The sequence below is a fragment of the Sparus aurata genome, chromosome 5, assembly GCF_900880675.1.
Source record: "Sparus aurata chromosome 5, fSpaAur1.1, whole genome shotgun sequence".
Lineage (NCBI taxonomy): Eukaryota > Metazoa > Chordata > Actinopteri > Spariformes > Sparidae > Sparus > Sparus aurata.
The window spans coordinates 10,753,830-10,766,523 of record NC_044191.1 but is presented as its reverse complement, the minus strand read 5'-3'; the positions used below and the strand labels follow the sequence as shown (position 1 = coordinate 10,766,523).

At 41.1% G+C, this 12,694-nt stretch overlaps 2 protein-coding genes across 2 annotated transcripts; both read right to left on the bottom strand.

The window, feature by feature from the left end:
- Positions 1-1,974, bottom strand: nkx3-1 (NK3 homeobox 1). The gene is made up of 2 exons (XM_030417776.1): positions 1,702-1,974; positions 1-1,394 (listed from the first exon to the last, which is right to left on the bottom strand). Exons 1-2 carry the CDS (start codon positions 1,886-1,888, stop codon positions 994-996), a joined length of 588 nt encoding a protein of 195 aa, XP_030273636.1. The 5' UTR covers positions 1,889-1,974; the 3' UTR covers positions 1-993.
- Positions 1,975-9,221: 7,247 nt separating this feature from the next.
- Positions 9,222-11,547, bottom strand: nkx2.7 (NK2 transcription factor related 7). The gene is made up of 2 exons (XM_030415763.1): positions 11,175-11,547; positions 9,222-9,863 (listed from the first exon to the last, which is right to left on the bottom strand). The coding sequence occupies exons 1-2, from the start codon at positions 11,431-11,433 to the stop codon at positions 9,316-9,318; spliced, it is 807 nt and encodes a 268-aa protein (XP_030271623.1). The 5' UTR covers positions 11,434-11,547; the 3' UTR covers positions 9,222-9,315.
- Between the last annotated feature and the right edge of the window lie 1,147 nt (positions 11,548-12,694).

Sequence of the window (12,694 nt, the reverse complement as noted above, 5' to 3'; positions counted from 1 at the left end):
TTGGATTGATTGATTTTAATGAATATAATGTTCCTGTTCTGCCAAGAGATCCCCATAAAAACCTAGACACTGGACCTTTCATGTTCTTTATGCCACAGTGGCATCTTCTTGTTAAACTTGGCCTTTCAGACAATACAGTCTTTTTATTCCACGCGTTCCAGCGGTACTTGCTGTAAAACTTTGTTATGTTGTATGTTTCTCTTCTGATTCTTCTTCTCCTTCGGTCACCCAGTTTTCACATTTGGAACAAGACTCGTCTCAAACCCTATTATCACTGCGCACTCATCTGTTTGTAGTTTTTCTCTGAAAGCCACGCTGACTCATTTTAAACTAAATTCCTCAAAAGATCTCACACGACAAATTGCGGTTTCTTCGTTTCCTCCTGTAGCTGTCCTCAATCATGAAGTCACCTACAGAGCAGTTTATCTCCATGTTTTCATCAGGTCGGAGGCTCTTTAAAGAAATCAGATCTCATTCTTCAGCCCTCATTTACAACATCACCCTCATCTCCGTCTGGCCTTATCTTCATATGCTGTTTTATCAGAGTTTAACTCCACACGGATAGTTTAAATGTCTCCAGTAGAAAAGAACAACTGAGGAGTGTCACACTTAGCATGTAGTTTACACCCAGCGAACAGAGTTTCCACACTTTCCTTATGTTTTGCTGTACTGTCATTTTCACAACACACTTTTTAAAGTTGAGTGAGGGTGTATTTTTCACACAGAGATTTAAAGTAAAGTAGAGTGTATCAAAATTAATTTAATAATGAATTTAACAACAAAGCTGCAGCTGACTTCATCATGTCCATTACCATGAGATTTATATGATTTTTTTTTTTTTTACAGCATCATTTTCATAAAGCATGAAAAGTAACAGGATGATCATGAAAAAATAATATTTGGGATGGTAACACATGAGCTTTAAAATCAGTGTCAAAGAACAAAAACAATCAGCTAAACATACGTTTTATAAATTCATACATCATATCAGTTTCACCATAACGTTGGCGCCCAGGGGCCGCTGTAGTCCCAGAGGTAGGGTCTGTATTGATAAGCTTTACAGAAGGAGGTGATCAGTGACGACCTGACCAAATCCTCTCTCAGCCCAAGTCCCTCTGCTTTGTACGCGTCCTTACAGAACTCTGACGCTTGCTGCTTTCGTTTCGTCTTGTACCTCCGGTTCTGAAACCAGATTTTCACTTGGGTCTCGGTGAGTCTTAAGGTGCTGGCCAGGTGAGCCCTCTCCGGGGTGGACAGGTATTTCTGGTGGTTAAATTTCTTCTCCAGCTCGAGCACTTGGAGGTGTGTGAACGCAGCTCTGGAGCGCTTCTGTTTCCCCGTGGAGGAGGAACTGTTGGAGTCTGAGGAGCTGCTGAAGGATGTGTCCAGAGACTCTGTGAAGAACAGATGTGACAGGGTGAGAACTACTCTATTACAGTCAGTCTGGTGTAATCGGCATATCAGGCTGCAAGGTTGAGCCTCAAAAAGAATTTCATTATAAATATGAAGTAGGACGAATTCTCATTTTTGTCCCATTCAAAAATATGTTTTTGAATCTATATTGGTACAACTTCTCATGATGCACGCCTGTAATTTATCCCACAAAGATCTATTCCATCTTCTAAAAAGTTATTCTATACATTAAAGTCAAATACACTGAACTTATAGTGATCTATCCATCACAAGTCGACAGGAGCTCACCTGTCTGCTCTCCAAAAGCTGTCTTCTGAGGGCAAAGCTGCTCTGACAAACACTCTTCTCTCCACTGTGAACATCTCTCCATCTTCCCCAAACAGCACTTTCCATTAAATCCTGTGCTGTCCTTGATGGACAGGATGTCCTCAATGAGGAAGGAGGTCAGGGGTTTGACTGCGTCAGACATTTCCATCCGGTATATCCACAAATCAGGGGCCTCTCAGTGACTCAGGGCTGCAGCAGGAGTTGAAGCGGTGTGTCTCCTCACACACTCACACGCTGTGAATTTATAGAAGAGCAGAGGCGGGTTTTACCCTGACTGCACCGACAAGAGAAGGGGGCGGGACACATAGACAGCCGGCTCTACTTCAACTCCAGTAACTGTCACTTGTTTGCCTCCTCAGATCAGCATGATGGGAGTGTGTGAGATGAAGCAATTAAATAAAAAACCGTGTTGTGCTTTGTGTTTTTTGATCATTTGAATGCAAACAATATGCCCTGAAAAGAAAAACATATGTAAAATGTATATTGTTAAACTATATGTGTTTCATACAATATACATTTTATATAATTATAGTCCCTCTTTGTACAGATTTTGTACAACACAGCTGCTTCATAAAGTACACCCACCTAAAACCAGAGGCTTCCAGGTGCTCCAAACAGGAAAATGAAAAAAAATCTATTTACTTCACCTTTTATGTCATTATGTGGGTCTTGTGAATGCCTCCTATCTGCTGTGGCCGGTAAACATATAGGTGGGTCCACATTGTGTTTGTGTGTTGTGTGGAGCCGCAATGAAACAGTTGAAACATCCGGTTTTACAAGAACACCCGAGACAATTTTGTCCCTGTGTTGTGTTCCACAGAGCAACCAGCCATCCTCTTCTTTCTACACCCACCTAAACTTAGTTCAGACTGATACAGCCGCTCTGCAATAAATCCAACCTTCATGAAGGTTTTAGTGTTACAGTTACCGACTCGCTAAACTCATATGACGGTAATCTATTTGCCAAAAAAGACACAAACACTCAGTAAACAAAGATAGATTTGATGGCTTGCATTCCTTTGTACACATTTCCACAGATACCGTGACATTATTGTTATCGTGAATTTGTTTGGCCACGATAAGTGTGACCGCCCAGGATCCCTCACTCTTTGTTATTTGTCATAATCTGAACACGGTGGCAGGAAGTGTGTCAATTTAAGGCATTTTAGAGGGTTTTAGTGTCATTTTGCATCTCAACGATACAATACAATAGGTGTCGGGCACCCGTGCTCTCGACCAAACATCGAGGTCTGGAGTACAAACATAAAACACAACGGCAGTAAAATGGCAAACAACCAGAATAGATCTTTAGCACAAGTGAAGTCATTTTAAAAGAGGCAGAAAACTGCACAAAAATGCAGTTAGATTATACGATATGTTTTGTACGCTGTACTTGAATCCCATATTTTGCCCGCTTTATGATCTCCTCCACACAACATATAATCTAAATGAATTTTATGACGCACAAAATGAGGTGATAAAACTTGTATCGCATAGACTAACAATGTGTTGTCATAAAATATTGTGCTTTTGAGGGTTTTTCTCTCTCACATATCACGTAAAAATGGGTCCTCAAAGAGGCATCAGCTTCCAAAATCCTCCAGTAGACACAATGTAGGTGCAGACAGGGATAATGTTATCGTATGTGTTGGATGATTTAATGTTACAGTAACTGAATAGATGTGTGTCTGAGCTTCATGCCCCTGCAGCTCAGTGTGGTAACCCAGCAGGGGACAGCAGTAGGAGGCAGGGTGGGGGTCAGACTGGCTGGGTGGTCGTACCTACTGGGGCGCTAATGACTTGGACACATTTAGGCCGGCTCCTGCACGGACACAGTCGCAGCTCGGTGGCTGTTTATTTGTTGTTCCCCGTGGCTCGGCCTGACTTTCTCCGGCGGACGAGACGTTTACTAGCAGTGTCTGCGCTCCTCTGGGACTTCATGCTTCATTTGCAAACGCATGAGAGTAGGTATGATAAACACGGTCCTCTCCGTGCCCCCTGGCCCCGCCGACTCCTCCGGCTTCCCTGGCACCAGCCACACACCGAGCAGTCACCAACAGTCATTTACATTGTTACTGCTTCAATTAAACTTTCTGTGACCACATATGCATTGGTCTTGTTTACTTTACGAGCAACATGAATACATAAAAACTGCATCGAATGAGGAGAGGTTTACCATGTTCTGTCTGAGGTTCGTCTTAAGCATTAGCTGCTGTCTTGTCAACACAGTATTAAGATCATCAGGATGATATGTTTCACCTTGAGTTCTTTGTCTGTGACCGCCTGTCTGCAAAAGCATGTTGAACTGTAAGCACAGAAGGCTTTTATCCGTCCGTCTAGACAGTTTTTCTTCCTGTTTTCAAAGCCCTTGTGTGTATTTTTGGATCGCACAGCAGTGAATATGGACTGAAATGTAAAAAGAAGGCTTCCAGTTTGGGGAGAGGGGTCATTTCATCGAAAATCTGCTGGATGTCATGAAAAGCTTTTTGACTTGGCTGAATAAGAACACACGTGCACTCAGGCAACAAAACAAGGCAAGAGTGTCTGCGCTATGCTGTCATCTTCTGCCCCTATTCTCTGACAATCCACATGATTGCTCTTAGTCGAAACCGATTACATTTCCTTCTATCTATTGTGTCCTGAGCATTCATGGTGCAGATATTTGGCTGCATAGCTCTGCATCAGATGTGACACAGTGGAACCTCTGACCTTTTAGCCCGGGGAGGCGTTCGTCTTCCGGATCACATGCTATGTGGTGACGATGTTTTTCTTTGAGCCACCGAAAGCTGCTGTGCCATCAATCTTCTGTTGTTTTCCTGCTATTTCTTTGTCTGCGATGACGAGCGGCGAGACTTTGTCGCAACTGTAGATTTGTATCATCGGCGTTGTGTAATGCTGAAACGTACACCTGCTTTGCTCCATTTATTGTATGACAAAACAAATATGTCATCGGTTTGAGGTAATTTTGAGGCTGACAGACAGATGTCTGTTCTAACAAAATCAGCCTTCTTTCTTTTTGAGTCTGTTTCTTAAAGTCCCCCTCCAGTCAAAGTGTATCTTTCTTCTCGTTCCTGCAGTTAAATGTTTGAGTTTCACTATGTGGAATGATCTATGTGCACTCGAGGACTGTTTTTACATTCAGTGTAGAAAAAGTGAAGTCTCTCGGAGCTCATGGAAAATCTGATTATAGGAAGCGGGCCTAGGAGTATGATTTGTGACATCACAAATTTTGTGACATCAAAATGTTTTTTTAAAGGAAAACTTCGACCGTTTTTAACTCATATCCCTGTTGATCGAGGTTACCGAGTGCTGTCAGCAGGAAAAATAACGTGGATTTTTTGCACAATATTGACCAGCTATCAGGACAGCAGCTAAAGCGATTCTATAGGGGCAGACATCCTAAAGTTTCACTTTCGGTTATATCTGCCCCTATAGGTTCGCTTTAGCTGCCATTCTGATACTCGGTAAATATTGTGCCAAATGTTCTCGTTATTTTTCCTAATGACAGCACTCGGTAACCTCGATCAACAGGGATATGGGTTAAAAACGATTGGGTCTACCTTCATTGTTTAGGACAATGATGCAAAATTGTCTTGCTGAGAAGCTCCAGAATTATTTTGTGAACCACAGAACTTCACATCTTCAGTGAGGTAAGAAGATGAAACATGAATTTTAATTTTAGGTGAGAACATCCTTTAAACTTGAGAAAGGAAAAATATTTGCACATTCATATATTCTGTAAAATCTAGTGAAGGAGCCATTTTAAAGATAAGGTTGGACACACACACACACACACACACACACACACACACACACACACACACACACACACACAGGAGCAACCCACTTCAGAAAATTCAGAAATCATACACTAAAACTGCAGATAACCTAATTTTTGTAATTCAAAAAACAGTTTGGGGATTTGTTTGCTAGTTTATTACATCACCCTGTCTTGTGTCTGCAGACTGTAGTTTATAAATGTTTTTTTTAATTACACCAATAATGTAATTTCTTCTCGTGTTTGGATGACCTCTGCATCAGAGGGTTCTCACAGCTTCAGAGCACATGAGATTCGAGCTGATTCAAACTCTCTCTTGTCAGGAAAAACTGTACAGTTGTAGTATTGTTCATAAACTACTTTGGTTTCACATACAATATTTGGTTTATTACTTGTTTCAGTATCACGTTGGCATTAAACGAGTGTGTCTATGTCACATGTGGTTTTGAAATGTCTTCCACCAGAGGGAGCTTTAAACCCACACATCAGTCTCTAACAGTACAAAGCCAGCAGCCACTTCAAACTACAGGAACAACCTCACCATGAGCTGTTTTTTTTACTAAAGGATTAGTTTGATGAGAGTCTGATTGTGCTCCATCTGCAGTTATCTGGATACACAGTTTAGCTCTTTATCAGACTGGCTTTTGAAGGTTATATTACACAGTCAGAGACATGTCTGCCTGTCTGAAGCTGATGTAACCACAGAGTTAAAGCCTTTTTGAGTAAACTATAATGGGTCTTTCACTGATGGCCGGACACACGTCATCTCCTATTTAAACTGACCCTCATCGCCATGGTGTAATCATGCATCTTTATTTTGGGATTCTTCTTTCATTCATCTTTATCTCTCTCTCTCTCTCTCTCTCTCTCTCTCTCTCTCTCTCTCTCTCTCTCTCACACACACACACACACACACACACACACACACACACACACACACACACACACACACAGGAGCAACCCACTTTCTGGCCCATTAGCACCTCAATTGCCCACTCTGCTTGTAATTAACACCATATGCATACCTGCACATTACAGTACTTTGACCAAATTCTCAAATCAGAAATCACACACTAAAACTGCAGATAACCTCATTTTTGTAATTTGAAAAAAAAAACAGTTTGGGGGACTCGTTTGCTCTTTTACTACATCACCCTGTCTTGTGTCTACAGACTGTAGTTTATAAATGTTTTTTGAATCACACCAATAATGTAATTTCCTCTCAGAACTCTGGCATATTTGTGTCTCAGTGTCTCAGTGTAGGTGTTCTGCATGGTTAAGAATGGACTTTGCAGAACACACACACCATTAACATAACTGATGCAAAGTGTTTTTTTTCTCTGACACACACACACACACACACACACACACACACACACACACACACACACACACACACACACACACACACACACACACACACACAGGGACATTATCTGATCTGTTGAAGTGTCTCTGGTCTCCTCTCTGTCTGCAGCTTCTCCCTTATCTGTGCAGAAGGTGCTCCTTCAGCTCCTCTCTCCTCCCCAGAGGTGTTTCTCCTCCTCGGGCCCTTGAGCTCAGTCTCCATGTCCATTAAAAGTGACACACACTCGAGTGTTCCTCTGTTCATTCATTAGCCTATTTGAAGGTGGGGCCGTGCGTACGCATGATTGAGACGTGCTCCATGGGACTCCCTTAACCTTTTTTTTTTTAAATTATTATTATTACAATAAGCTTAGTAAAATTCACTTTTTAACGCCATCTTTTAATTTCTTCCAGGTATAAGTTTAACAACCAATCAGCAGCATGTGATGTCATCGAACAGGCCAGAGGGAGTGCGGTATCTGTGGGGAGTGACAGGTCGGACTGGAACTGTTTCCCGTTTGATTGAAAGTTTGAAAAAGTTAAAGAGCCACTCTGTCTGCGGGTTTGTTTACCAAGCAAAGCTCCGGGACAGGACAAGCTCTCCGGCCTTATCAGCGGATTTGTGAATGGGACAATAATGAGGTCAGTTTGATAGAGCAGCCCTGTCAGGTCAGATGTCAGCGCCTCCATTAGCTTTTTGATGGCTCCCTTTGATAAAGTGCACAGACGGCAGCTCCACAGCCAATTACCAGAGGCTTTCTAATCAGGTATGTGGCTTTTAATTGGATATCTTAACTGGGAGGGGTGGATCTGGACATTCTGTAGGATTTGATATAATTTAGTCAGAGTTCACGCATTAATGACCCTTTAAATGACTTTATAAAGCTATGTCATTTAGTTAACTTAGCCTATATATTAATGTCCTCTATAAGTCTTTAAAGTACTTTGAACAGCACTGTAGATACAGACTTCCAAACATATTGCACCTTCCTTCCATAGTCGGCTAGAATAGAAAATATAATCTGATAATCACATAAATGAGTGAAAGAAATTGCCATCATATAAACGTATTTTGTAGATTATTTGACATTTAGCATAATATAACACGAAGTTTTTGTAATTCCTGTAAATCCTAAAAAAGTACCCAAAAGCCATACTTGAGTGAAAGTAAAAATCTAATATGACTTTGGTAAAAGTGAAAGTCGCCCATGCAAATAATACCTGAGTAAAAGTATCTGATATTAAACCTACACGTAGTAAATAAGTATCAAAAGTAAAAGTAAAAGTCAGTTATAGGCTACAAAATACACACATATTTCTTTCTGAAGTAAGTGCAGATATTTGGGTGAAGAAAGATTGGCCAAAGTAAAAGTAGTGATCCAACTTCTCTACTCAGGCAGAAATAATAAAGTACAGGCTCTGAAATGTACTCAAAGTACAAAAGTAAAAATCATCCCTCTTTAGGACATTTCTACTGCATTCTGCTGTTTCTGTCCAAAGTTAACTGAACGTCATATTTATATAATTCAAAGACAATTAAACTTTCAGGTAAATTTGTCCGAGCTGTTCGTAAACGCACCAGAAAGATAGTTGATTGTTAAGTCTCACTCCCACGACGTCAAATACCGACATTGTTGGTCGGTAGAACCTTGTAAATAGTCGATAATCGATAAGTAACGAGTCTGTTTTGAAAATGCAAAGAGTAAAAAGTACAAGTATTTGTGCACAGTGTTGGGAGTAAAAGTAAAAAAGTTGTCAGAAACATAAATTCTCATATGTAGGCCACAAATACCTGAACATTAAATAGCCTACAATAACGAAGTATTTGTACCTTTTTTCCCACCTCTGTATATATTCACACACAGGTCTACATTGTTTACTACAGGCTACTACCAATTACTAGATGAGATGTTCAACATTTCTTTAATTGTGATTTTCTGAATCATTCTTTTTATTTTTATCTGATTTTTGTTAAAATAAATTCATTTAAAAGCGCACTTTAGATGTGATGCAGCACAAAATCTATAAATTAACTTGCAACTTAAGTTATCAAATACGTGTAGCGGAGTAATAATTTGCATTCAAAGTGTGAAGTGGTGGAAGAATAAAGTAAAGTGAAGTGGGCTGCCTCATCTGTGCCTCTTCTGAACAGCAAACAGTACTCGAGTAAATGTGGCCTATATTACATTCCATCACTGACAATCAGTATTTCGTTTGATATCTTACATTCAGAATGTGTAGATATGTATAGTTTCAATATGTATAATCGAAACTAAAAAATAATCTACTTTTCAGTGTGTGTCAAACAATCAGCTGGACTTTTAATTTCACTTTCTTTCAACAACAGAAACCTGGCAACACATACAAATCCTTAAAAAATATACAATAGAACATTTTGACAGTGTAAATACGTGATAACTTTGCGCCACACAGAGCTGATTTTGTTTCAGTCACCAGCCTCTGACACCCTGTAATGACGCCTGGAAGTGTCCGTGGCTGAAGGGCCCCTCGCTGTTTCCTGTCAACTCAACCAGCTGGTTACTGGACACAGGGGCTGGAGGGGACACACTGTGATAGCCGCAGCCATACACGCTGCTGTTCCCGTATCCAAACACCGAGTTATAATGTCCGAGGGTCACATTATAAGGAGCTGGATGGGACCCCGCGCTGCACAGCCTCCCGTCCCGCACCAGCACCGGCACCGCCACCCTCCTCGGTGCAGGTGGGAACCCCGCCTGCTCCAGAGACTTGTCCTGCCTTTGGCGCTTACATTTGTACCTCCTGTTCTGAAACCAGATTTTCACCTGCGTGGAGGTGAGTTTGAGGACGTGGGCCAGGTGGTCTCTCTCCGGGGCGGACAGGTAGCGCTGCTGTCTGAAGCGCCTCTCCAGCTCGGACACCTGGGACTGGGAGAAGAGGACGCGGGGCTTCCTGCGCGGTCTGGGTCTGTTCTTAGGGCTCCTGTCACAGTCAGGTGACATGTCGAGGCCGCTGATCTCTGCACACCAGGAGAGACAACAGACAAAGTCAAACCATGGAAAACCTGGACTAAAAGCGATTTAATTTACACATTTACACCAGTGATGTCCAGTGTAACTAAGTATATTTACTGAGTATTTCCACTTTCTTCATTCTTCATACTTCCACTCCACTCCATTTATTTTGAAAGCTTTATTAACACGTTGCTCGGTAAATTTCATGCTGTATCTGAGCCAAAGCTCATTTTAATCTTTCCCAATTTTTTTTTTTTTTTTTTTTTAGCAGTCAAATTAAAAACGCAAAGATTCCGATTATCAGAAAAAGATGAATACTGAATCCAGTAATCAGATAATAAACAGAAATTAACCGATAATAAACAGTATGGGCGTAAAAATATGCAAAATTGTACTTAAACTCCTGATAGTTAAGTACATTTATTGCCAGAAAATTGCTTTTTAAACTTAAGTGTAATTACTATCCAATACTTTAAGACTTGAACACAAGTTCTTTTATGTGGGTGACTTTCACTATTACCAAAGTTACATATTTATAAACATATCTTTTATTTTACTTTAGCATGATTTAACCTTTTAAAAAACACAGATTAAAACTAAATAATTGTATTGCTATCATTTATAACTATTTATCTTTCGAAAAATACAATCAGAAATCATACGAAGGAGTTGGATGTCCTGTGTTTGTATGCCAGCAACGTCAAGGAAAGCATAAAGAATAAAAGAGACCACTATTTCTACAGTATGTTTAGTATATTCATGTATTTCTTTAATTTCATAAAACATTAACAAGAAAAAAACACATAACCTACTTTATACTTGTTCCACTTGTGTGAAAGAATAGGAGTAAAAAATAAATAAATTAACAAAGCTGAGTTGGAAGACGCGAATTTGATCTAAAATAGTTGTAGTTGTTCGCCTCACTTTCCCTGAGATTAAATGAGATATTTTAGTTCACAAGGAGCACTCACGAGCCTTCTCACCTGTGCGCACCTCATTACCTTATTACAGATTGTAATGTTTGATCACAGATTCCAAATAACAATGATGATAATAATAATACATCTTTATCGTCACCGTCAGTGCCTCTTCTTGTTGATAACTTCCCTTGGTTCGTAGCAAAATATTTCAAATATCTGGATTTCTGTTTATTAAAAAAGACATGTTTGTCCTTAATTTTTCCTTTTGGTTTTCAAAGATTTTAGGAAAAGTAAAATGTTTTATCTCTGCTCTCACGCGTCCAGGGCCCCGTCCTGTCCGCCGGCCTAAACTGAGCCAAGCCTAAACAGAGTGTGTGTTCCTTTACGCATCCTCACCCTGTTCATTCATCTCCTCCTCCTCCTCCTCCTCCACCTTAGCTGCTGCTGCTGCTGAGAGTCTCATCCCGGAGACGCACGGCTCGGGCCCGCAGTCGTAAATGCTCCGGGACGCGCCGTGCACGTGCTGATAGTGCATCGGAACAACCTGATCTGTCATCAGGAGCTCAGTCTCGAAATCATGATGATGCTCCAGCTTCAAAATATCCTTCACCGAAAAAGGCGTCGTGGTGGTCGAAGTGGGGTGCATCTCCAACATGTTCGGTCAGAGCGACTTGGGTCCGTTTTTACGCGCGGCGCACGAGCTGCTGGTGATGCTGCCGGACGTTTCTCTCAACTGACTGATGAGTGAGAGGAGGTTTAAATCATTCAGGGGTCCAGCTACAGAGCAAGTAGAGATAGATCTGTCACCCCTCTCAGGAACACTGGCCAACACCCAGGCTTCTTCTCACCTTACACAGGAACACCTCACATCCTATCCGCCCTTCTCTCTCTCTCTCTCTCTCTCTCTCCCTCACTCTCTATCTCTTTATGTGTAATTAAGAGGGTTAATTAAGAAATGAGACTGTGAGGGCGAGTTTTTAATTGCAGTACCCTACAGAACAATTCGAGTTATAAAGAAAAAATGGGGAAAAAATGGAAAAAAAAACTTTATGTTGTAGTCAGCATGTGGAAGAAATGTTTGGCTTTACAGACAAATATTTATGTATTTGTTTAATTCGAGCTTGATTCCATCCTCTTTTTCACTGATTTCCTGACATACCAAAAACAAATCAGAAAAAAAAATGAAAGTTACGTCAGACAAACGCCTTTGCATTGTTAGAAACCAGTGAAACTCTCCGCATTAATGAACCTGTTTGAAAAGGGGCTAATTTATTCATCGTTAAACCCAAAGGCGCGCCTCTGGTCAGCCGAGTAAAGCCACTTAATCAGCCTGCAGGTCCTCGGGGGTTGAGTGATCTGAGGTGATGTTGAACAGCTTCACCCTCGACATTGTTTCCCTGCCGCGTTATTAGTGTTCTCAGGCCACAACAAACAGTAACACTACACCTGATGTTGTGGAAGTGGAGAGGCGGCGGCGCCAGCCTGCGATGCTTGACTGAGGCCGAGACGCGCGTCGGTCCGCACAGACAGGAACAAGGACAGACACACACGGCCTGTCCCGCTGCAGGACACAGGGAGACTGATAGATACACGTATAGCCGCTTGCAGCTCTGAGCAGTGATTGACATGTTTGATATACAGAGGGGGAAGAAGTGTTCAGATCTTTGACGCATTAAAATGTTTAACTCAGTAAGTATTAGCATCAGAAAGAAGTACTAAAAGTAAAACAACTCCTTGCACAGAATAGCACATTTAAGAATAATGTGTATTGCTGGTAAAGGTGGTTGAACTACTTCATGTCTGCTGGGTAGCTTGTGAATTTCCCCTCAGATCAACAAAGTGTTACCTTCGTTTATAGTATTGCAGCAGTTGTCAAATAAATGCAGCAGAGTAACAGGTAGAATATTTGCCTCTGG

What these genes read in the sequence shown, in the direction of transcription:
- nkx3-1 (XM_030417776.1), bottom strand. Translation starts at nt 1,888, where the DNA reads ATGGAAATGTCTGACGCAGTCAAACCCCTGACCTCCTTCCTCATTGAG. An exon ending in AGCTTTTGGAGAGCAGACAG is followed by an intron (nt 1,395 to 1,701) that starts GTGAGCTCCTGT and finishes TGTTCTTCACAG; the next exon opens with AGTCTCTGGACACATCCTTC.
- nkx2.7 (XM_030415763.1), bottom strand. Translation starts at nt 11,433, where the DNA reads ATGTTGGAGATGCACCCCACTTCGACCACCACGACGCCTTTTTCGGTG. An exon ending in GGAGGAGATGAATGAACAGG is followed by an intron (nt 9,864 to 11,174) that starts GTGAGGATGCGT and finishes CCTGGTGTGCAG; the next exon opens with AGATCAGCGGCCTCGACATG.